At 34.8% G+C, this 26,567-nt stretch overlaps 1 protein-coding gene and 1 pseudogene across 11 annotated transcripts in view; both read right to left on the bottom strand.

The window, feature by feature from the left end:
• NKAIN2 (sodium/potassium transporting ATPase interacting 2) overlaps positions 1-26,567 on the bottom strand; it is an 831,125-nt gene that overhangs the window by 25,647 nt on the left and 778,911 nt on the right. For all 11 annotated transcript variants that reach the window (XR_004951018.1, XR_004951023.1, XR_004951021.1 and 8 more), the window contains one exon: positions 440-500. Coding sequence is in view for 4 of the 11 variants with exons in the window: in XM_036221459.1 (XP_036077352.1) it covers positions 440-500 (61 nt within the window). In the remaining 7 variants the exon portion in view is untranslated. The remainder of the gene's footprint in view (positions 1-439; positions 501-26,567) is intronic.
• Positions 26,045-26,163, bottom strand: LOC118606532 (annotated as a pseudogene).

The raw sequence follows: 26,567 nt of genomic DNA, 5'->3' as shown, positions 1-26,567 counted from the left end.
AAGGACATATGAAAAAGGTTTCCTGAAGACATATTTCTTGAATTAATCCTGTCTGTTCTTGTTAGAATTTTGGGAACTATTGCAAATTGTTAATTAAGATTCGTAGTCCTGGGTAAAACTTATTTCTTATAAATACCTAATAAATGGTTTATAAAAAGAGAACGGTCAAGTTAACCACATTTAAAAATCACTTCCATCACCTGTTTCCTCCCTACACCCCTTATTAGAATTGTTATAAGAGGAATAGATCTTAAAAGCACCTTTCAATGAAAAGAAAGAGATATCTTTTCAATATGCTGTATACTTTTATGAAAAAACTTCATTCCCTGTTCTAATGATGTGTTGGGGGATATTGTCTGAGAACTAAGAAGGCTGGGTAGGAGGCAGTAAAGAAGATGCTTTGAACTTGAAAGAAACAGAACAGAGCTTTAATACTTACAGCTGTCCTCTTCTTCAGTTATACATTTCACAACATAACAGGAGTAGATGAACCCTGCCAGCTGAAACAAAACAAAGATGCTTTAGACATGAGGCAGAGACAACAGAACTGAATCTTTAACTTTTCAAAGGCAGGTGGTTTATGACTAGATTCAGTGTTCCAAAATGGTTCATCAGACTGGATCTTGACTCCATTGTGGACTCCTGATTCAAGTGATGTTTATCTACCTTATAAATAAATGTTTTCCTTTGACTTGAATTTATGTGGAAGATTTATAAATTGCCAGGCAATCTAAAACATGTTATTTTAGGTATAGGAAAAGAAAAAAAGAATTATAGCCATTCATTAATGCAATAACATTTGCATTTGTGCCAATTAACTTCTAATTTACTTTATCAGCAACTGACCATCATAAAAATGTTTTGAGAAGAAAATATTAAGAAGATTCCATGGCATGTTACATAAACACTTTGCAAGCAAAAAGACCTCTTATTTAGACCTGTAATAGGAACCGTGGCATACCAAGTATAATTAGGATTAATTTTACAGAGAAGCCATTAGGTGGAAACCTTCCTGTGGTCAGGAAGGTTTTCACTCACTGAAATTGGTACCTGTAAAGAACACAGGTACCTCCCCCCTCAGATATCTATACCTTCAGATAGAGTGGTTTATATTCCTTGGTATCAGTATAATATTCATTAGTCAGATTATGAGTGCTGCTGGAAGGAAGCAAACTAATGTAATTTCCTGACAACGGGAAAAGTTATTCCCCCAAATAATCTAGTTTGGAGGGGAGCTTTAAAAGTATGTCCTAAGAACAGTGATGAAGATTATTATGACGACATTTCAGAAAGGTATTAACCTGGCAGAGTGGTGATCCTATAAGACAGTATCTGATGTGGGTAAGAGACAGTTAGGAAAGGCTGCAGCCTTCCACTGGGAAGCCAAGAAACAAGGCAGAAAGTAGCTGCCGAGATACTGTTTTTCATTAGCTAACAGCGATCCTTCCGGAAGGCAAGAGTGGAACATTTTAAGTCAGAGGGGACACGAATAGGTATTTAATGAGCTCAGAACTATTATGAGACAAAGGGTGAGGTTGGGGGGGTTAGTTAAAAGGAACTTTAGAAAATCTCAAATTTGGGTTTGAGGGAGAAAGTATGTCCTAGCAGATTCTAGCTCTCTTCTAAAGAAAACTGTGATGGGATGAAACAGTGGTTATCCTGGCACAGAAGTCATGACCCTGCTCAGGGAAGGAACGGATGGGGAAGAGGACCTGCGAAACATGTTTTTTTGAGAGCTTTTGTTGTCAGATCCTGGATGAGAGGGAATGTGTACCCCCTGGCCTCTCATCCTCAGTAGTATCTGAACCAATACACATAATACAACATTAAATAAAGGCATCACTGATGCTGTATTAGCAGGATTAGTTTTCTTTTTAAAACATACCTATCTTAGAAAAATCATCAAATCAGCATTTTTCTTTTGGAATTATATGTTGCTCTTGGCAATAAAATAGTGTTAGTAAGAACTTTTCTTTATAAAATAGAATCTTCAGGGTTCTTAGACTACAAGGCACTAATTAAAAACCAGTGTCTCCTATTTGGCTTTAGCAAAGATTTTGATTGGACTAAACAAAATGACATGGTGACTTGAGCATCTTCATGGGTACTGGAAAAAGAGACTATGGATGCTTCTTACTCTCTCATCTACCAAGACCAATGAAATTGCTCTAATCACTGAGTGACCCAGTTTGTCCCAAGTACACTGCCATGTACTTGGATCTGGCTGTGGCTAGGTAAACAGGCAAGGAGTTCGTTAAAATCCCCTGGGGTAATATCTATAGTTTCTTTCCTTCCTCCACATGAAGTCCTTACCATCCATGGCTAAATGCTATAGATTTATCAATAGTTCATCTCTTCTTTTTGGTTTTAATACTTGTTACTTAAATTACCTATAAAGCATTTTTTTTTTTTTTTTTTTTACCCAATTGCAAACTTTTCTTACTCATCACTTCATTATTTTGGAAATAAAAATCTAGGTAAAGAGCATTAATAAATTCTGAGGTTTGGGGCCAATAAGTTTACAGTTCTCATTGAGGGGTCATTGGATTATAGATTATTAACTGCACTACTCTCCCAGAATGCAGCCAAGGCACTGGATTCTGCTTACCAGTGATCTTTTAATTGTCTTTGGTTGCATTCTTTTAATTATCAGGGGAGCTCCTTTGATGTAAAAGTAAATCCTGCTGCATTTCATTACCAAAGCTTGCTGATTAAAAGAACTTCAGCTCTTAAATTGGTCACTTCTAAATACACATGAAAATTTGTTTTCCGCAAATTAATCAAGATTCGTAAACCTCTATTATCTTCTAATTTTCCTACACCATATAAATTTCTAATTTAATTTTTATTCCCTCATAGCAGTTTATAAAATTTACCTACAGAAAATGGATTTTGAATCATTTCTAACAACTGAATGCCTCCTGTAATGTGCAACTCTGCTAATTGCTACTTGGGTTGCAAAGATTAACTCAGTCAGGGTTTCTCAACCTTGGCACCATTGACATTTTGGATTGAACAATCTTTTGTGTGTGTATGTGGGGTCTGTTGTGCATTTTAGGATGTTTAACTAGTAACATCTTACCATCGAGACAGTCAACAATTGAGGCAATCAAAAAATGTCAGCAGACATTGCAAATGTCCTTTAAAGGGCAAAATTGCCTCAGTTAGAGCTACTGTTTTAGATACAATCCTATCCTGAAAAAATTTGCAATCTTAGAACATAAGTACACATGTAATTGTAATTTGAAGATTAAGATGAATGTCAGAAAGAAGAAACAAAACTGAATGTCTCCTAAGTGACAAATAAAAATCTGAATGTCTATTAAGTAACTACTAAAAAGAACAAATTTTTCATGAAGTACAAATCTTTCCTAATGTGATGTTTAGCTCCCTTTCTAGCCTCATTTTCCACCACTGCTAGTCTTAGAATTGACAGTAGCAGTAAGCAGTTGTGGTTTGCTGAAATATATCAGGTGATTTTCCTTGTTCTTTAACTCAACCCATTTTGCCAACAAAGCATGCAAATGCCCTATTCCTCCTCCTTTCCCTCTCTGCTCAGTCTTGCACCTTTGAGTAATTCTAACTCATCTATTAAATGAGTCTGTCTCACCCAAGAAATGGCAATTCATGCCCAGGGTGAGTTGTAGGTTGTCACTTTGGAAATAAACCTTGAGAGATGAAAAAGTTTAGAGAGGAAACAATGATGGGGAAGGAGAGAATATGTTCCAAACAGAACTCCGAAAGTCTTTGGAAAGATGTAAATTATACTCAGGGGGGAGCCGGACAATGTGAGGGGGTGATGGTGCCCGAGCAGGGACAAGTGACTTATATTGTCATAGTAGATGTGAGTATCTGGAATTAAAATATGATTATTTTATTTTGTTCTTTATTTAAAGATGGCTAGAATGATATTGAAAGATACCAGTGGTACTATTGTAGGCAAACATACAATTATTCACCTGTAAAAGCCCAAAATATTCTAGTTGTCTTAGTGTTTGGCATTCAAAGCAAAGCTGAGCCTAAATCTGTTTATTTTTATTCATCTTTTCACCTTGATACATCTAATATGATTTGTTCACTTCTAATTCACCTGATAGGGAATTACATATTATCTTGATATAATTACTGGCTAAAAGAAAATTGTATTTTCTCTCTATAACTAAATCAGATTAAAATTCTTTTTTATATGTACAAACCAAATTATGGTAGTATATCCCAGAAATTCACTTATAAGCTAATAGATAAGAGGAAATCAAAGACTTTTGGTAAGTTAAAAAGATTCAATTGTAGTAATTTAAAGTGCAACAATCTTAGTGTTTAAAATACTGTCTTTTGGACTTCTGTTTCCAGGAAGTTGGAGTAGATGTACTTTTTCATCACCCTCCCAATATGTTTAATTTAACCCCCTGGACAATATATATGCAACAATCATGAAGACTATGAAAGGTAGAAGGAAGGTAGACTGGCTAGGAAGCTTGGGACCCAAGGAAGAACATGGGAATGAGTACTCTCATTTTCTGTCGCCTCATATATACCAGGCTTGGAGCTAAAGAAGCACATTATCCAGAAATGCCAATGGATATAGACAATAAATCCCCAGCAAAAGCCTACTCTCTCCAGCCAAAGGACTAGGAAGGCTACAGCCTAGCAAGACAAAAAAAAAAAAAAAAATTAAGACAATAATAGCTCTTCCTTGGCCAGTATCACAGAAAAAGCAAGCAAACAAACAAAGATCCTGTTGCCCTACTCTCCAACCATAGCAGTAAAGAGTTGGGAGCCAAGACTTTTCCCCTGGCCAGGCTTAGGTGTCTGAGAAGTCAGACAGGTATCCCAGACTCTCATTCCTGCCAGGAAGGAGGAAGTCCTCCTCCTTAATGTTGGTAGAGTCCACATTGAAAATTTCGACATCTAGCCTCACTCTGTAGTAAGGAGGCACCTCTCCCTTCCCAACCGGAGTGGTGTAAGAGGGGGTCTAGAAGAAAATTACAACTTTCACCAATGCCCCACAGTAACAAGGCCAATCCCCTGCCCCTGTGGTGTCAGATAAAGCCACCTGAAAGCAATAACAAGGACCTTCTGCTCCTCCTAGACAAGAAGGCTGAGTAGGGAGCAGAAACTTCCACTGCTTCCTGGCCTTAATGAGAAGTCCTTCCTTCTTCTGGTTTCAATAGTCTGGGTATCTGGACTTTTAACTTCCACTTGACAGTAATGAGTCAACATCCCTTCTTCCTCTGTCAGCATGGTATCAGAGAAAACCAGCTAAAACAGAAAGCTTATGAAAGACCTAGAGTTTCATAACATAATACTCAAAATATCCATGTTTTATTTAAAATCACTGGTCATATCATTAACAATGAGGATCTCAATCTGAATGAAAAAAGATAATCAATGGAAGCTAACGCAGAGAGCCAAATGACAGAGATGTTAGAATTATCTTAAATATTGTGAAGTAGCTATCATAAAAATGCTTCAATAAGCAATTACAAACACATATGAAATTAATTAAAAAATAATATCTCAGCAAAGAAGTAAAAGATATAAAGAACCAAACTGAAAATTTAGAAGTCAAAATAAAATGCAATAACCAAACCAAACCAAACCAAACCAAATCAAACCAAACTAAACCGCAGAATGGAAGAGACAGAAGAAAGAATCAGTGAACTTGTCAAGAGAACAATAGAAATAACCCAAGAGGACAAAAAAGAAAAAAAAGTAGATAAAAAAAGTTAAACACAGATCCTCAGGGATTCATGATACTATAATAAAAACTCTAACATTTGTGTCACTGGAGTACTGAAAGGAAAGGAAAAAGAGCAGGACCGAAAAAGTACTGGAAGGAAATGAAAACTTCCCAAATTTGACAGAAGACCTAAACTTACATATATTCAAGAAGTTGAGTGAAGCTCGAACAAGAAAAACCCAAAGGAATTCATACCAAGATTCATGATAGTCAAATTCTAAAAATCAGAAACATAAATGTTGAAAGCAGAAAGAGTAAAACTCAGAAAATCAGTTGAGAGGTTTCTTAAAAACTAAACACAAGTACAATAAGATCCAGCAATAGCACTGCTGGCCATTTATCTCAGCAAAGTAAAGACATGGTCACACAAAAACACATACACTGATGTTTATAGCAGCTTTGTCCATAATAGCAAAAAGCTAGACACAAGCCAGATGTACTCCAGTGGGTGAATGATTAACAAACAGTGGTATATCCATATCATGGAATCCGATTGAGCAATAAAAGGAAGGGACTATTGATACATGCAATGACCTGCATGAAGTTCCATGGAATTATGCTGAGTGGGAAAAAGCCAATCCCCAAAAGTTATATACTGTAATGCTTCCATTTATATAACATTCTTGCCATGATAAAATTGAAGATAAAAAACAGATTAATGGTTGCCAGGGACAAAGAAGGGTAGGGGTCACAAGGAAGTGGATGTGACTGTAAAAAAGGCAACAGGAGAGACCCTTGGGGTGATGGAGCTGTTCTGCACCTTGACTGCATCAATGTCAGTATCTTGATATCGACACTTTCCACTCGGGGTAACTGGATACAGGGTACTTGAGATCTTTATGTATTATTTTCTACAATTGTTTCCAATTCCCAATTATCTCAGATAACTTCATTTTAAAAATAATACATTTTAGGGTACTATTATTTATGTTAGAAACCTTTTGTGTTATAATTTAATTACTTTCAAATATATGTAAACAAGGTGGATATACTTGTTTTCTTAAGCACAAAGACACATTTTAATTTTGAGCCCTTAAGCCAAGTAGAAATCCACTATAGTTTTTGATGCTGATATAATGTAACATCATTATGCAACACTTTTTTTTTTTTTTTTTTGACTGGGAGTGGAGATTGGGCCAGGCAAACACTGTTTTTTATCTGCAATTATCTCCTTCTCAAATTAGTTCTATGCGTCATTTAAATTAAATCATTTATTTTTGTTCTGAATTCCTAATTCAGATGCTATAAACCCATGTCTTTTGTAATATAAATTTGAATTGAAGGATATTATGCCCTCACTGAATATATTTTTTCAGTGCAAATATCTTACTTGCTGTTTTGCATCTTATTCCATTTATATAATGAGATTGCTTTAGTAAAGGACTCCAGTATGATTATATCAATGTTATTAATGAAGGTCTTTTATATGAATTTTTTTTTTAATGTGGACTGGTATATCATCTCTGTTGTCCCCCAGATGATCCTTATCTTATACTATTCCACTGGCTGGACTGTTAGGGAGCATGTTGCAAATTATCTTTGCTACAAATAATCCAGGTGCAGTTATCAATTTACAATAACTCATGGAGGATTGACTTTAGGGCTATTGTGAACGTTCACAGTCTACTGAGTCAGAAAAGTTTTTCAGAGGATCAGAAACATATCTTAATACCAGCCTTTAGGTACTGCGCTGCATCATCAAGCATGACTGTATTAAACACTTTTAAAAGATTAAATAAAAGTAGACACACACACAAATTTGTATTATCTACTTAAGGCTAGGAAATGGACTGATCCAAATGCCAACACTGGCTTAACCAATAATTCCTATTATAAATCAGCTTCTGGAAACTGGTAGATTTCTTCAGGGTAAACTTACTAGAAAGTTACCTGAGTTCAAATGAGTTTAATGTTTAAGTAAAGTTGGCAGAGCAGAAGATATTGAGGCAGGATGAAAGAGAACTAATAAAATTCAAATGTCACCATGGCTAATACCTCTTTCAGAGTTTAAATATCAGATTAGTTTTAAAAACTGCATTGAGAGCAGTAATTCGACCATTCTATACATATGGCAGTTGGGAAATGATAAAAAAAAAAAAAAAAAAAAGTGCAACAGAACTTTCCCAAGACCTTCAGTTTTGAGGTTAGAAGCTGTAATAGGAGTTCTTAACCAAACTGTTCAATGAAAATAATTGGTATTATGTTGTACACCTAAAACTAATATAATGTTATATGTGAATTAGATCTCTATTAAAAATGGAAAATGTGAAAAGTATGCTTTCAACAACATCTTACTATTTTAGGATTAAAACTATATACATATATGTGTGTGTGTGTGTGTGTGTGTGTGTGTGTGTGTATAATCACATATAATAGAGACCCTCATGTATTTATTTATTAAATTTTTTTTTCTGTTTTAATTACAGTTGTATAATATTATCTTAGTTTCATGTATATAACATAGTGATTAGACATTGATATAATGAAGCATTTGAGAAAGAAAGTGCAATTAAAAAATATTCTGTAGATGTAAACAAATCAATACTGCTGGCCAGAAATTTTCAACAAAATAAGTACACAATTCCTTTGTGAGAAAATGATAAAAGTAGCATAGTTTTGCCCAGAGGTAATAGAAAAACTAGAGCAAAATTAATTGTACAAGTAAGACATATAAAAATTAAATTAGTCCATTTTAAGTATGTTGACATTAACTGACATGGCTAAACATTTCATGTATTTCATTAGAGGGAGTATGCCGTTCCAAAGATGACAATGGGACTATAAGACCAGTTTCTTCTGGAGAGAATAGGAGAATTGTACTGAAATACTAGTTGCAAAAATAACTAATATTAAAAAAAATGCTTAAACTATATTCTTTTTTTTCCCCCAAGTGGTGCTAGTTTAGGAGATAAGGAAAAATGTAGAATATATAATGTATCTTATCCTGCAGCATGTATTATAATATCATATTTCAAGAAATCATAAATGAGGTGATATCACAAGAATATGTATTTGTATAAAATATGCATGAAGACTATACACTAGATCTGGATCCTGAAAAGAGAAATGATGAAGAGATCCGTATAGAATTGGAGGGTAGTTTCAATGGGCAAGCTTTAGGTGTCTCACCGTAAGTCTTCTTGTGTCTGACATTTTAAGCTTCTTGAAAAAGTAAACAGTGATCTGATGATCAAATTTTTAATATGCAGAGGATGCCTAAACAAGCAGTGTGGTCCTAAGTTATGTGACGAGAATTACTGTATCTAGTAGAAGAGAGGTGAATAGCCCCACTTTGCTTCTGTCTTGTTGGTCAAAATGTTATGATTGTTCAGTGCTGGTACCACAGTTAAAGGGAAACGTGTAAACATAATTGTAATCGCACTGTGAAGAGAGACAGATGAATGAGATGTGATGAGTAAACTTCCCAACTCATAGAGGGTTCTCAATAATCATTGCGATGATGATGATCATCATCATAATGATAATGGCAACAGTGAAGATGGAGGAGAATTCCTTTCTGCAAACTAATGGTTGATTGCTTCCTGGGAACATCACTGAAAACCAGATGACCTCTGTGATCATTTCACCTCAGAAATTTTAAATATTATAAGAAATGAATAAATTATCATTGCTTAAAATTGAAATTTAGAAATCATAAGTCCCATTCAATATAAATAATCTGTTAAATTAGCTTTGCTCGCAGGACAAAGTGAACAGCTCTACCTATGTCAGATAAATGAATATCCTGTATTCTTCCATATTAAAGTTGCTGTGATGGAATATAGCAAACCATTTGATACTTTGGGTATGATGAATAAGACATCATCTTCCATGTCTAAGATTATCTTGTTCACATTTCTAGGGGAATCTAGAGCCTTCTAGAATCCCTAGAATAGCACAGATGTATACATGTAGGCACAAGGTCTCTGTTTAGGCAGCAATCATTCCTCCAGTTTCAAGCGAGGATACTAAGTAGACAAGTTTCCACTAGAGACCTTTCTGGAATTGACCAGTTATCTTCTTGACTAAAAGTTGACTTCTTTACAGAAATGGGGGCTGAGTCAAGAAATACAGCTGAGAATCACAAATCTCATTAAGCAAACTACTCGTCGATTCCCAACTCTTTGCTGGGCTTATAGATGTTTTGGGATAGCCAGCTGGGATGTCTTTATAGCTTAGAAATACAGGCTATCCTCTCTTAGCCCATAGTCTGGCCCATTGGTTATATGGTTGGATATAAAAATTAATGCTGCTCAACTTTCATAAATCTTCATAAGGCATTTTTTTGGCAGATAATAAGTACCAGAAGAGGTATTAAATGACAAACTCACTATTATCAAAAATAATTTATTGATTAATATTATATAAAAATGGTATCAATAAGAACAGTGCTCTCATTGTGCTAAAGAAGAAAAAACCTAAATACAAATTAAACATCAGGACATACCAGCTAGAGATAAAAGTTGCTTCAGAACTTTATAGTAAACTCTAGATGTATTATGAGAGTTTTAAAAATAAAGGTAAATGGAATCCTTACAGTAATTGGTCTCTTTACCATGACATCTGTGAGAATAAGTTTTATGCTCTATGAAAAGTTATTTTAGGTAGCATTCGATGAAGCTTACTTCTAAAGCAAAGTCCTTGCTGCAATTTATGGCAGAGGAAGATGAATGGGAGGGAAAGTAGTAACAGAAGAACTTCCGAGAAGAATAAGATATGAATTGAGGAAGACACAAATTTGAAGAGCAGTTTTTTCCCAAAGCAATTTTAAAAGGCACAAAACTGAGTCAAAGTGTCACTTAAAAGGTTCGTTGACTCAATCTATGTGTAGTAGTATAAACTAATTGGACTGAATAACTTTGGAGTCAGAACTTGGTTATGACTGGTGCTCTTCATGAACTCTTTCTTCTTTTCTATCTGAGTTACCCTGTTTCCAACATAAATCCTAGATTATCTTCTGTCCACATAACTTACGGTCAATATGAGGGTAAAAGACACTGTGTCAACTACCTTATAATGAAAGGACTTAATTAATTACTGGTAACAATTATTACCACTTAGGAATATATAAACTAGGAAAAGCTGCGACTGCATTTGTATGTTTTACTTTCCAATGTTTAAACTTCAAAATAACCAACTATTAAACTAACCCTTCATATCTTGATAACTGCTGGGAAGTAGACAAGGAAAAGCTAGTGCTTAATGATTAATATTCAAGGTAATGGCTAGTAGTGTTGGAGTGCCCACTATTTTCTGAGCATATACTAATATCTTTACAATTATTGTTTTATCTATTCTTTCCAGAACCAAAAAAGAATTTTTATCATAACTCATCATTCATAAATGAGAAAACAGGCTTAGTGAAATTAGGTGGTGCCCCAAGATTAAGATAGAGTCAGGAGAAGACATGAATTTTGTCTACAAACCTGAAATCCTATGTTTTTCACTCTTACACAGTATTGTTAACTTCTCCAACAGGTCAACCTGACAACACTCTCAAATGAACGGATTATAAAATTTTAAAAATCAGTATAAATTTGCATTCAGATAATATTCCTAAAATTAAGTTTACTTAGTTTTCCAAGTTAATAATTTGGATACAGAGGAGAGTATGGCACTTTGGATTAGCAGATCTTGGAAATTGGCAACGAACAAACAAACTTGTTCAGCTACCAAACCACAGAGGAGCCTAATGCCGCCGGCGGGAAACCTGGAGTACAAACGAGTACTGGAGTGTTCCCCCTCCTCATTTAATTACCATTTCAGTTCTCTTTCGGTGGTTCCAACTCATCATAATTTTATAGTCCTCCGCTGAATTGTTTATGTATGCTCTACACACCAGAGTGGGCTTCTGATGTTAGATATATATTGTCAAGCCACTAATTACCTTCGGTTTACTGCTGGTGAGCAAGGCGAGCCTGACGTTAGGCGAATAGTCATAGGAGTGGTAGGGTTCTAAGGGCCTGAACATCTAATCAATAGCTCTCCTTGCTCATAAAATAAAGGGCTGTTAGCAAAGCACTCAAGAACATACATGATTTGCTCCAATTCTATCCTTCTAACTCTAACTCTTGCGGCTCCCCTTTACTTTTCTATATTTAATCTTTGGACAGTCCCCCCCAATATATATGCTATACCTTCATGCTTTTGAATGTGGCATTTCCCTAAGAAACACAATTTAACACCGTATAGTGAGTGCCTGCATGCAACATGGACTACTTCTAGACTACTTTTCAGGGAAATATTTCTTAAATGCCAAAAGATACTCCTCGCTCTGTGCTTATACAGCACCCTTTTAAATGCCTATATTATACAACTTAATTCATTTTATTGTAATTCATATTAACTCTTAAACTGGGAAATGAGCATTCTCAAGACTGCCCAAGAATATCTCCATTATCTCAGAAAGCTTCCACTTTACCCTTTCTTGTCACTATTCCTCCTATTCTCATCCCATCCAACAGGGAACTGTTCTGATGTCAATAACCATAGATCAATTTCGCTAGATCTTGAAATTTGTACAAATAGAACCATACTGTTTTGTGTCTGTCTTCTTTCATCGAGCACTCTTTTTGAGAATAATTCAAGATATTGTATGTACTATTGGTAATTCATTCTGTTTTATTTTCAACTGACATTCCATTGTATGAATATTCATATATCAGTTAACTTTTGCTACATAACAAACCACTCCAAAATTTAGCGTTTGAAACAACAACAACCATTCATTTTTTGCCCATTGTTCTGAGGATTGGCAATTTGGGCTGAGTTCAGATGGGCAATTCTTTTGCTAGACATGGTTGACTTTTCTCATGCATCTGTGGTTTGTTGTCAATCATCTAGGCAGCTCTTTTCCTCAGCGTTGGCTGATTGTTAGTTGAGGTGATGAGAACAAATGAACCACATATTTGTGGTCTCACATATTTAATCATCTATCAGGGCAGTCTGGCTTGTTCACATTGATGTGTCAGGTTCCAAGAGCAATAATAGTTGGCTGAACTTTTCAAGTCTCTGTTTGTCTTATTTTTGCTATCATCCCAGTGTTAGAATGATTGGATGGCTATTACAGCAAAAGACTGCCATGACACCATAATTTATTTTTCCATTTATCTGTTGAAGAACATTAAAGTTACCACCAGATTTGGGGTTCTATGAATAATGCTGCCCTAAACAGTTTCTACGGATCTTTTTGGGAACATGTATCTTCATTTCTTTTAAAGAAATACCTACTAGAGAAATTGCTGGGTCATTGCAGGGTAGGATTCTGGCTGGATGGAAGTGGTCTGGACCTTGAAAATAATTAGCAGAGAGAATAAACCATGGATTCTTCAAGAATGTATTGCTATTATCAAAATTTTATTTTTATTTTTAATTTTTTTGCTATATTTATACATCTCATTATACTCTAAACTTCAGTAGAGGTTTGTTCTGCATGCTTATATGAGCAGTACTTTGGGGAACTGAAGGAGTCAAGGTGACAATGTACAGGATGAGATGTAAAGACACAATTGAGAATGCAGTTGAAAGAGTGGAGTTAAGGGTATTAAGAAAGGCTCCAATAATTCCCCAGTGATATTTCAGAATACATTCACTGTACATGGGATGGAAATTTTGACTATTTTTTTTTTTTAGTCCCAGAGAATGAGCTGATCCAAGTAGATGGAAGGCTTTCACTGGCAAATAAATAATCATAATGCCTAACACTTAGTAGGCTCTCAAGGATTAATTGGTTCCTATTTTCAGCTAGTTTCAATCTTATATCCTAGGCTAATTCATTTAAATAATTATACTTTAAGGTTTCATGATTAAATAGTGACACAGGAGATTATGTTTCATATCGTTTACAGATCAACATGAAGATCAATGAAATCATAACTATGAATGCAGTTTGAACTCCTTGAAGAAACACCATGTGTTGCAATAATTCTCCTTCCTACTAAAGAGTCATCAGATTCAGGCTATTCAGCCATCCACACAAGATGAAAAGCAGTTTTTAAATTCTTTTTTGTCCCCAACATGTATGATTTGCTTAAGTGGTTCTCTCACTTTCTATTTTTTTCCCTTTCACAGTGTAGAGTGGAGAACTGTCAGCTAATTTAGAGATTTTTATACGAACACCTAAAAGTGAAGTTTAAAAACATGGATTTTAGAATTTTCTCTTACTCCAAAATCATAAAAGTTCTTTAAAACTATTTATACATTCTTTATTAGAAATATTATTCATATATCTGAGATCTTACTCTTCCTATATTTATGTCAAACTAATTCTATGCAGATTATCTGTGTTTATTTTTTTCCTCTTATTATTATAGCATTGAATGTTTTTCTCATTGTATAGTTATCAAAAATTGTCAAGGGAAGTACAACATCGATGACCCCATAAAAGAAGCAAGAAGGGAGGAGAAAATAAAAGAATTTGATAAATTTGTAGTGATAAGGGGAGAAAAAGGCTACTGAGAATGTATCCTATGCAGAGATTAAATTTTTTTTTCTTTATTTTAAAAATTGTGATCCAGATGCTATAAGAATCGAGTTGTCATTCTTTTAATTCAGCATATAAGTATTGATGTTGACTTGTATCTTCCCCTTCCTAATTTCTGGAAAACATGTTCTCTATTCAGTTATATATTTTTAAATTACATTTGAAAAGATGCAAGGGAGCATGTTCTTCACAGCCACAGCATCAGAACTCAGAGAGAAAGATAGATGCTGTCATTATCAGCTGTTCTCCCAGAAAAGTGAGGCTTGATAACAATCTATCTCCTCACTTTACCTTAATGACTTCAAAACTATTGGAACCGTATTACTGAATGTCATTGCTATGCCCATGTGTGTGCATATGTGTATGTGTGTGTGTGTGTTGAATGTGAGTCTAAGGGAGCAAGAAATACTGAGTAAGAGATGACACTCTGTTGATCTTCACAATCTTTTACGAAGGTTGACTGAGTTCTAAAATTAGCCCTGATCTGCTTCTGCAGATCAATTTTCTAAAATTAAGATAGTTTAAGAGATGCTTTTTCTAAACATAACTTCCCCTTTCACTGCAAAGTCCTTATCTAGAATTTGTGACTACACGTGATTCCTTCTAAATAAATCCCTTTCTTCTGATTCTCAACTACTTGCAACTTCACTATCACTGTCACATGCCACATTCAGTCTACACAGCTTCCTGAAAAGCAGGTAGACACTGCTGTTCTCCACCTCTGAGAATATTAGATATTCAATCAGACGATTAGCAAATAATAATAATCATTAACATTCATCTAGTTATTCACTCTGTGTCAGGCACATACTTAAATTCTTTTACTCTTCACAATCAATTTATGGCATTGGTATAATGATTATGCTTATGCACTCTTTACAGATGCTGCTAGCCCAACCTAAGACCCAAACAGCACTGTGGTTTTTTTTTTTTTTTTTAGAATATCTATCATATGAACTAAAAATTCTCTCTTAAAGATGTTTAGAAAAGTAAATATAAATAATACCAAAAGTATAACTTTCCTTATGGGCTTTACCATTATTTATTTATTAAAACTTGAATTATGGATAATCAATTCTTTTATTTAAAATCATTAGGCAATTTTGAAAAATCTGATTGCATGATAATATATTTCTTTGATTACATTTTATTTTGCAGAGGTAAACATTTTAGGCTCACATCAACTATTTCTATTTACTAGTGACAATTAATGGAATATCTAAGTCTGTATGCCTGCAAGAAAGATAAAATATAGACACCCAGAAGTAGAAAAAAATGAAATTTTAATTATCCTAAGTGCAAAGTAACTGAGAAAAAAATCACTTGGCAAAAATATATGGATACTTGTCAATATAGAGCTCCTTTAATTTGAAGCTGGGTACTCAGCTATTGTTGGAGAAATTAAAAAAAATAAACTAGTTTTGTTTCTTAGAAAACATAGCATAGTAGAAAGATATAAAAATTAAGATGTACAATAATATAGTTTGAGCTATGTTAAATTAGAAGTTCAGAACAATACAATACTATCATAGAAATAAGATAGTAGTCCCACCTTCAGGAGCTTATACTATTTGGGGGTCAAGGGATGCGCGCGCGCGCGAGCACACACACGAGTGTGCGTAACATAATATTTGAATCAGATGGAATAAAGAACTGGATGACGGTGCACTTTTTTATTAACTTTTTTGTGACTACAATTCCTTTTCCCACTGTCAGAGGGTGTTCTGAGTGATGGGAGGGCAGATGAAAAAGATGAAAAAGAGAGGTGAAACAATCCACTTTCTATTCTCAGGTCTTCTAGCCTAGAATTTCTGCGTTTTTTCAAACTCAATAATGTCAATCCCAAGTATGATGCCTTCAGTAAAAATCGAGTGTAGGGTACAGTAAACCCGTGAGCTCTGGTATTATTGGAGAAAATCCAATGCTATTCTATTGGGTAGAAATATAAAGTCTATAGTTATGTAAAGACATCTGTGGAGCCTTAATAAACAATCAAGGCAAATAAGGTTTAATCATTTCTCACAGAATAGCCTGAGTGTGAACAGAGACCTCTGCATATTGTTTCAAAACAAAAATTCCCCCAAACCAAACTGCAAATAGACTCAGGAAGAATAGGTTTGATTTTCTTTTGGAAAGAGATACTAGCCTCAGTCAAAAGGAATGGAGTATTGAAGCCAGCACAAGTGGGCCAATTTTACATTACAGAATCCGCCCAGGCTGGACCACTTCAAATTTTTTTTTGGTCCCTTGGCCCTGACACTTTGGATACTATTGGTACTTTAGCAGCCTGACCTCACTAAAAGAACAGAAGTGTTCAAGATAGTAAAAGAAAAAAATCTTTATTTTAATTAAACCAGTGTCAAGAGGGTCCTGAAGCTGCCCAGTGCAATAATCCTGACTGATACACTTTGGTTTCCGCACAGTGTTATCATACCTAAGATTGCAGGTTACTGCTGAAGTTGAATGAAAGATTGAAGCTATGGGCGTTATTTTTTTCACTTCATAGATAATGTTCTCTTTATGTTCATGTGGAAATATAATACATTTTCTGATAATAGAGTGCAAAGTCTTACCTGTATACAACTACATCCTATTTAAAAAGATTTTGGGTGAAAATACAATAAAATTAAGCAAATAAGAAATGATGTTATGATCAAAGTTTCCTAAATAATTTAGAACTTAAATATATTGTTTGGAGATTATGTCAATTTACAATATAGGGTTTTTTGTTTCGTTTTTCTTTTTTTGTTGTTGTTGTTTTTCTTCTTATCTTAGGTAAAACCCTGAATCCAACTGGTGGAAATAGAAATTCCTTTGGGGAGATTAAAGCCTGGCTTCATCACAAAAGTGCTGCACAGAAAGTTTCAGAATGACTTGGCCCAATTAGTTTTCTGGGAAACTTGCAAATGCAGAACTCACTTCTGAGTTCTGTTTTTGCCTGTCTCAAAAATTGCCTGAATACCTGCTCTTGCCTTTACCATTCAATCCACTGAATGCTTAATATTCCAAAATCTTGTGGCTAGAAGAGATGAAGCATTTTTCTTTCATGATAGGAAAGAATGTGCTTAAATTACTTGATTATCAAATATTGACTGATCCCTTGAACAAATATAGTAGAGGAACCAAGGATTAAGGGGTCAGGAAATAAAACCTTTCTCTTCTGCTCCTTTTAGAATTGACAAGTTTATTTTTGAGAATAATCATCAAATTCCTAGATATTATCTCTCAAGTTCGGTACTTGTGTTTCCAACTGCCCACCAGGCTTCTCCTCTTGGATGTCTTAGTAAAGCTCATGAACTTACTATGCCCCAAGCTAACCCCTTGCTCTTCTCCCTTAGCGTACCTATAGCCTTTCTCTTTCAGGTTATGACAATGTCATTCTTCCAGATATTAAATCCCAAAGCCCATGGACTCATTCTAGCCTGTTCTGTCACACCATAGAACCAATCTCATTTCCCAATTTTCAACTGTTCCCTTTCATAGATAACCTACTTGCAATATAGCAGCCAGAGTGATCATTTAAGAATGGAAGTCAGATCATGTCGTTCCCTTGTTCAAAATCCTCTTGACTCTCCAGTTTACTCAGCATAAAGGGCAGTTATTTTAATACCCCCAAATGTGACATAATCTGCCTCCACTATCCTTCTAACCTAATCCCTTCTTCCTTTTCCCCTTGCTCACTCTTCTTTAGCCACCATGAGCTCTCCTGTTATTATTTGAACAGGACACTGGCAACTTGTAGGTATTGAATAGTCTTTTTGTACTTCTTCCAGGTTTTGTCAAAATGTTCCCTTCTCAATGAGGCTTATCTGGACTGCCCTATTCTAAACTGCACTTTCCTTGGCACTCTCAGTACCTCTAACTCTGCTCTATTGTTTTCCATAGTAATTTCATCTGATTCGTGAGCAAGCCCTTTTTATTTCACTTCTAAAGTTAATTGTGCGGTTAATCTGAGTTATTTTGCCACCAATAATCTGTCTGGATAGAAATTGCTAGGTCTGGTCCCTTTAGGGAACACTGAATGTAAATTGTAATTTGATCCTGGAATGCTACTTGAGAAAATCCCTCAACACGTCTTCCACATTCAAAATTATCTTCATCCCTATTCATCATGAAGGTTTATAATTCTATTTCTTAGGGCGAGGTCTATATCCTCCGGGTCAGAGTTGATACCTTTACTATGATTTAGATGCTGCATCTTCCTTTTTCCTTTCTTTGTCAACTACCTTTACTTCTGCCTCTACCCTTAAATGTTCCTACTCTACTGTTCTTTTCCCCTCAGCAAAAAAAACACTGAAATATTAAAAAGCTCTCCATCGACAGCAGCCTCTCTCTTTCTTTCCCCAACCCATTTGCAGTCAGATTTTTTGAAGGATTATTCTACACATTTCTTTGTTATGTCTTTCATTGCACAACCCAATCAGGTTTTCACTTTTCTTCTTCTATATTAAAACTGTTCTCACTAAGATATCTGATGACTTTCAGGATGCTAAGTCCATGGACAATATTCAGATCTTATTTTACTGATCATGGCTTCAGTTCCAATACTATTGAAAAACCCACAACATCTTGAAATCCTCACATCCCTTACCCTTGGTGACAGTAGTCTCTTCTGGTTTTTCTCCTATCTATGGATAAATTTCCGTTCTTTCTGAGTTCTTATTCCTTTAACAGAACATTAAATAATTGTGATTTCAAAATTGTTTCCTGAGCCTTCCTCATTTCTCACTTCACATACTTCTGTATTTATTTTCACAACTGGCACTGTGAATGGACTTAGCATCCTAAATACCATTGGATATTATTTTATTTTTTTAACTTTTTAAAAATTAAATTTATTGGGGTAACATTATTTAATACAATTATATAATTTTCAGGTGTACATTATAATTTGACATCTGTATATTCTATTGTGTGTTTTCCATCCAAAGTTCAGTTTCTTTCAGCTACCATATATTTGATTCCCTTTACCTGCTTCACCCTCCCCCTAACCCCTTTTTTGACCCCCTTTGCCCCGTTTACCTTCCCCCACTTCCCCCATCCCCACTGGTTACCACTAGTCTATAGTCCATGTGCATTAGATATAATTTTAAGAAGAACAATGTTACAGAGAGAAGATAGAAGCCTCAATGCTCTGGGTTATGGAATGAAAGTCACATGATGAGTGAGTATAGATTAATCCTTCAAAAACCTGTCTGCAAATGGAAGAAGACTCCTAAATTCACATCTGCTATCCAAATGTCCCTCCAATATTATAGACTTTAATGTGCAGATGCCCATGGGCATCATCACTCGGATGAGCTGGGAGTGTTTCAGATTCACCCTGTTAGGCACTGAGTCTTCTTGTCCTCAACCCTGGCCCTCCTTTCCTGCTCCCTGTCTCAGTGAATAGCAGTTATCTATTCCATTGTATTAGCCCAAATCCCAGAGGTTACCATTGACACTTGCACTCTTGCCTCCAACCTACAAAGTCTCAAGTTTCTACTTACTAAGGATCTACAAACTCGGTTTTCTTTTTTCCAAACATATTACCACTGCTCTTGTCTGGGATCCTGCCGTTTCTTGCAGAGTTTACTGTAATAGGTTGCCAATTTATTTTCCACAGTGCTACCAGAGTGATCTTTCTAAAAATGCAATCCTATCATGTCAGTTTAAAAAAAAAAAATTCCTTCACATTCCTTCAGAACAAAATTCAAACTCTTTCACCTGGCATATGTGGTATTTCGAGATTTGTCTCCTGCCTGTCACACCAACTTTATTTCCATTGTACTGAATGTTCTAGCCACACTGAACTACTTGCCATTGTTCGTAAATGCCATTCTCGCTAATAAATCCCCCAACCTCTCACAGCCTTTGACCCCTCTATTCCTTCTGCCTGAAAGGGAACTATTGTATTCACCTCGAGAACTCTTCCTGTTTCTTCACCTTGAAAACTTCCTGTTTTTTCAAAACTTATATTAGATATCACCTCCTCATTCCTTTTTTAGGGTCCTTATTCTGTGAGACAAATCCTTCTTTTTAAAATTGGATTTAAATTTTGCTGAGTTCAAAATTAAGCTCGAAACATAAAAAACTAGAAACAAAAATTACTCATAATTCTGCCACTTAATCTCTGTTAACATACTGTTGTCCATCCTATCATTTATATATCTAGTAAAATGTATCTAGAAAATACATATTTTGTAACAATGTTAAATAGCATCATATTATATATTCTGTTTAAAACTTACTCTTTTTCCCTTAGCAAAATATCATAAAAATCTTTCAAATAAACAGAACTCTCAATTTTTTATAATGGTTATATATATTAAATTATAAGTCACTCAATCCCTTATTTTCAGGTAGCTTCAATTTTTTTTTCTATTAGAGACATCCCATTAAAACATACATGTTGGTTAAATTACCAAATTATTTGTTCAGAACATATTCAGAATGGGATTGCTATCATGGGCACTTTAATAAATATTATATCTTTTGCATGATTTCCTTTAATCCTCCTATAAACAGTTTCAAACTCTATTTTAAACATAGCCTAAACTAGATAAAACATATCATAACATTTTTGAACTTCTTCATAAGTATAGGTTCTCTGAAATGCATTATAGAGGAAAAAACTATCTTAGACAATAATCATTTTTCTTTCAGTTATTGATTAAATTAGGAGCCAGGGCTGTTGAACTGGCAAGATGCCCATGGAGTCATTATTTTCAGAGGAGTCATAGGGGGTTCTGAAAAATTTTAAAAACAGAAACTTAAAGTGGCTGTTAAAATGGTGAGAATAGCCATTTCTAGATTTTCTATTGTTCTCTTTTCTTCACAATTTAATGGTTCTCTGAAGAGGTTTTTCTTTTCTTTTCTTTCTCTCTCTCTTTTTTTTTTGGTATTATTTTCATAATAGGGATAATGTCGTGTATGCTTGGAAAGAAAGCCTTAATGAGGGTATCAGAGAGAAAACAAGTAAGAATCACTGAGCTAATGAGAGAGTACCAATCAGTCCTCTGGAAGTTTAATAGTCTTTTAAGCAGTCTTTGCTGGACTTAAAACAGTCAAATGATAAGAGGTGAGATAATGAGTCACTGAGCAGTTAACAAGAGAAGGCAGACTAGGTTGAAAAATAAAAGGGGAGAAATAAAAAAAAAGATTGAAAAAATTAAAATGTGTAAATTACACAATGACCTTTTGAAGTGAATGACACGCAGAGGCAGTTACAATAAAAGATATTGTGATCCTGACAAATGGAAACCAAACCCCTTAATACCTCACTTCGGGAGGTCCAATTCTGTAGGGAAATGGGATGGGATTTTAAGGTGTTTATCAGTACACTGTTCATAGATACACAGCTAGAATTTTGCTAAGAGATTAGTGAAGTTTTATCACTTCCTTTCTCAGGAAGAGTAAAATGAGTTTGCGGGTGTGAATGGAGACCAAGAGGCAGAAAACAGAAAATTCCCAAGGGGAAGACGGTCCCGCATGAGAGAAGCTGAGCCCAGCAGAAAGGCTGGAGCTGTGCCTTGGTACAGGTGACACGGACATCACATTGCGAGGTTTAGCCAGGCATTCGTACTTTTAAAATGTGATACTTTCATAGATTTAAAATAACATGTTTAGTTTGTTAATGTTTTCGTCTTCTCCTGTTAAAGCAAATATGTCCTCTATTTTCTCTAACCGCTATTGAATGTGACTAGTTTCATTTGAGGGAGCTATTGAAGTGCTGACAGAATCCGTCTCTAGAGAGGGCTGCTACCTGCCTTCCACAGAGTTGAAGATAATAAAGAAAAGGAATTAACTCCTGAATTTCCAGAGGGTGAGGTATAAAACTATATACACCACTCCTCTTTCTTCCCCACTCTTCTACCTAAAACAAGAGTATCAGTATGGAGTGTGCTCCAAAGACCTAAAAACAATTTCCCAAATTATGAATCTTTGTGCTAGATTTAGAATTAAGGGTTTGCTTTTCAAAAGCAAATAGGTCTTGAGGTTGCCAGGTAAACCCATCAATCACTTGTAATTAATTTAGCAATCTCAAGGGTCCCAAATATATTTCAGTTCCTTTACTGTTTAGTGTATTTGAATTATAACAAGAAATAAGTAAAATGATTACTATGAATGACTGTGTCTTTTAGGTCTGTTGCTTGAAAGAGAGAAAACAATCTTTCTCATGGGGAAATGTGGAAAATTTTAAGCCCTTTTATAATTTTTTAAAAGTTAAAGTAGTTGATATTTCCATATAACAGCTGAAAAAAATAATTCTCAGTAAATAGACCTTTTAAAAATGATCATTCTTTCCTTTCTTAATTCTTTATTAAGGAGGAACTCTACAGGCTGAGGGACAAAAACACATACAGCAGGTTTGAGTTCTGCTCTGGAGTTTGTTTGTTTGTTTGTTTAATGTTAAGCATTTTAAACATTCCCAACCCACCCGGCCCCGTTTTTCCTTTGGGGAATGCCACAAAATGGTTTAATCATCTGGCTTTGGTATCTGACAGCTTAGGGCAACTATAGCCTTCCTTATCATTATGTCTCACCATGTGTCACTTTCCCAGATAGCTATAGGATCAGGATAAGAAAAATTGTTTCTTTATGCTGTGGATCTAACAAAACCACAGGCTACTCACAGCCCACCACATGAATGCCTAGCATTTAAAGTCAATCTGAATTAAATGAGGCAGTTCATTATAAATGTTAGACACCCAATTTAGGAGCTGTGACTTAAAGAAAGAAACAACATATGACTATAGATTGTTCGTTTTGTATGAGAGAAAAAATGTGATGTTATGAACAGAATAAAATATTTTCTAGAGGGTAAGTGAATTCCAATGATTGTGACGATCCAAACATCTCTGTAAATGTGATACTATAAAATGGGTATTAAAATGACATTTGCTACAACATCTCTATCTCTGGAAAGAAGCACAACCCAATAAAAGACAAAGTATAAATTTTTATTCATATATCACACCAGTTATTAAAATACTACAAATAAGGCAGAGAAAATCAAATAGGTTTTTTTTCCCCTCTAGGTAGGAAAATTTTGAAGTATGGGTAATTAGACAATTCCTATATCCAGAAAATGATTGAGGTGTATTTGCTGATTGACATCTTGTTTATAGTTACTCAAAAGTCTTGTATATAAAAGTTTTGATATTGCTTTTTAGCTTAAGAAGCACTGTCAAAGCAAGACCATTTGATTTGTCGTTTTCTGATAGTGGAGGTTAGGAGCCTGGGCTCTCAAATGGCTAAGATAGAAGGCTGCTTCACAGAACGACCAGTGAGTGCTGCTGAGATGACAGATTAGACCGATGTCTTGATGGAGAGGAAAGAACTTAACTGAGATGGCAAAAATTTGAGACTTGAGAAGAACTGGGTGGAAAGAAAAGCAATGCGAAATCTTTTACAAGTGGCGTATGTGCATGTGAGATAGAGAGTGAGAGGATGTGTGTATGTGTGTGGATTGGCAAGGGAAAAAAAAGAAGCATCTTTGAGCACTTGAGATCTTACATACCCTTCCTCTAATATTTAAAAATAAAATAAAGAAATATTCATGTGGAATTTGAATGTGACAAAGTCCTCAATCATGAAAACAAGAGCACACATTCCGTTGTCTTCTCACCGTGAATCCTTCTTTGGAGGATAAGAACCTATGGAATCACAAAGTAAAATCTATTTTACAGAGAAAAGTGTTTTGGAACAGTATTGTCAAAAAACAGAAAAGTGACAGAAAAAAAACCCAAAGAAAACTAAAGGAATTCATCACCATCAAACTGGTATTACAAGAAATGTTAAAAGACTTCTTTAAGAAAAAGAAAATAAGATCAAAAGTAGGAATAATAAAATGGCAATGATTATATACCTATTAATAATTACTTTAAATGGAAATGGACTAAATACTCCAATCAAAGATGCAGAGTGGTCGAATGAATAAGGGAACAAGCCCCATATATGTAGTGCCTACAAGAGACCCACTTCAGATCAAAAGATATACACATACTGAAAGTAAAAGAATTTAAAATGTATTTCATGAAAATGGAAATCAAAAAAAAGCTGATGTAGGAAGAGTAAAAGTACTTGTATCAGACAAAATAGACTTTAAAACAAAAATGATAATGAGAGACAAAGGACTCAGCAATTCCACACTTCTGGGTATTTAGATGAAGAAACTCAAAACAATAATTCAAAAAGATATATGCATCCTATGCTCATTGCAGCATTATTTACAATAGCTAAGATATGAAAGGAACCTAAGTGTCCATCTATAGACAAATAGATAAAGAAGAGGTGGTACATATATACAATGGAATATTACTCAACCATAAAAAGAATGGAGTCTTGCAATTTGTGACAACATAGATGGACCTAGAGGGTATTATGTTAAGTGAAGTGAGTCAAGACATACAAATACCATACAATTTCACTTATATGTGGAATCTAAAAAAAACAAAAACAAAAACAAAATAAATGAACAAACAAAACAGAAACAAACTCTTGGATACAGAGAACGTTTTGATGGTTGTGAGATGACAGGGGGATTGAGGGGCTGGGAGAAAAAGGTGAAAGGATTAAGAAGTACAAATTGATAGTTATAAAACAGACATAGGGACGTCAAGTGCAACATAGGGACTATAGTTAATAATATCGTAATAGCTACATATGGTGTCAGATGGGTACTAGACTTATTGCAATGATTACCTTGTAAGTTATATAAATGCCTAATCACTATGTTGTACACCTGTGGCTGCTATATTGTATGTCAACTGTAAGTAAAACATAAAAAAAAAATTTTTTAAAAAGGATAATGAACTGTTGCTTCTTTTTCTTTTCCTTCTGCCTTGTTAATACCTGAAGTAACGTAGGATGTTGGCATAAAGCTTGAGACATGTGAAACACAAAGAGAGTTTTATCCTTCAAATAAAATACACCTCAAAGGACAATCCTCAAAGATGAAGTGTTCTCAATCATCTCTGTTTTCAATTCTTTAGCCTGAACTTTTTAAAATTTTAATTTAAAAATATTTTAAATTAATTTCCAACTATAGTTGACATCCAACATTATAGGAGTTTTAGGTATACAACATAATAATTAGATATTTATATAGCTTACAAAGTGATCACCCCAATAAGTCTAATTGCCCCCCAATTTTTAACCCCTCATTCTGTTAAATCTGTTTAAATACTTTTTTTTTGAATTGAGAATACTTAATAAAAAGAATTGATTTTGGAAAAGGATATCATCTACGCTTAGGTTTTCCTCATGTTAATATTCTACCATGCCAGCAACTGTGTCGGCAAATAGTTAAGCAAGGGCTGCCTGTGCTTTTTCAGTCTCTGCAATACGGGCAATATGTTCTCTAAGTACGAAATCACCTGAAGGTGTAGGGGAACCTGAGCACTGAGGATCTGAAGGAATCTTTTAGCAGAAACAGTTAGTTATGTAGGCACTTAGAAAATACATGACTATGATTTTGTTAGTTAGAGAATGTGTGGGAAGGATAAGTTGCTGAGGATGATTAGGTTTCAGAGGTTATATGTTCATGAGTAGAACTGGACACCACACCCCCAGGACTTCTCGTCCTTGTGCCCACTTTTACAAAGAAACTTTAGGTCCTCTTCCTCTCATTTTGGGAAAAAAAGTGAGATTCATCCTGACAACCTTGGCAGTACTAAGAGGTACATTAAACAAGTGTTTTAGAGAAGGCTCTATAGTCTCCTGCAAGTCTAGAGTCTAAGGTTGCAGCTGGCTCTTTATGGAAAGCTGGTATTTTGGTGATAATATAAAATCCACTAAGAACTCTCTCTCTCTCATATATATATACACACATATTTTTACACCTACAGCTCCTGGTCTTCCTAGATGGTCTCCCATCCAAGTACTAACCAGGCCTGACCCTGCTTAGCTTCCAAGATCAAACAAGATTGGGAATGTTCAAGGTAGCATGGCTGTAGACTAGAGCTCAATTTTATATCTAATTTTTTTAAAAAAATAAATGTCCATTATCTTAGTTGTATCTTATAAAACATTCTGGCCAGGAAAGAAAAAGTTGAGGCAAAGTGTAGAATGCAAAGTACACAAAATAGTAAATACCTAAATAGCTCATAAAAATTTATTTATTTATTTTTTTAAGATGAGGAGCAGGATTGAGACAGTTTTTTAAAAACTCAAGATAGAATCAATTTTTTGGTTCTCAGAGCCTCCTAAAAAGACCACTTTAAGAACCCCCTTTCAGGTCCTATAATGCCTGATCTAGAATGCAATTGGCACAGCGATAGTTAAATTCCACATTTACCACAAGATTTTGGTAGTGCTATAATTTAATTTAAGAAGATTAAAAGGAACTCTTCAGTTTTTAGA

Source organism: Rousettus aegyptiacus, unplaced genomic scaffold (assembly GCF_014176215.1).
Source record: "Rousettus aegyptiacus isolate mRouAeg1 unplaced genomic scaffold, mRouAeg1.p scaffold_m13_p_1, whole genome shotgun sequence".
Taxonomy (NCBI): domain Eukaryota; kingdom Metazoa; phylum Chordata; class Mammalia; order Chiroptera; family Pteropodidae; genus Rousettus; species Rousettus aegyptiacus.
The sequence above is the reverse complement of the archived record's forward strand: the minus strand, read 5'-3'. Positions and strand labels throughout refer to the sequence as shown.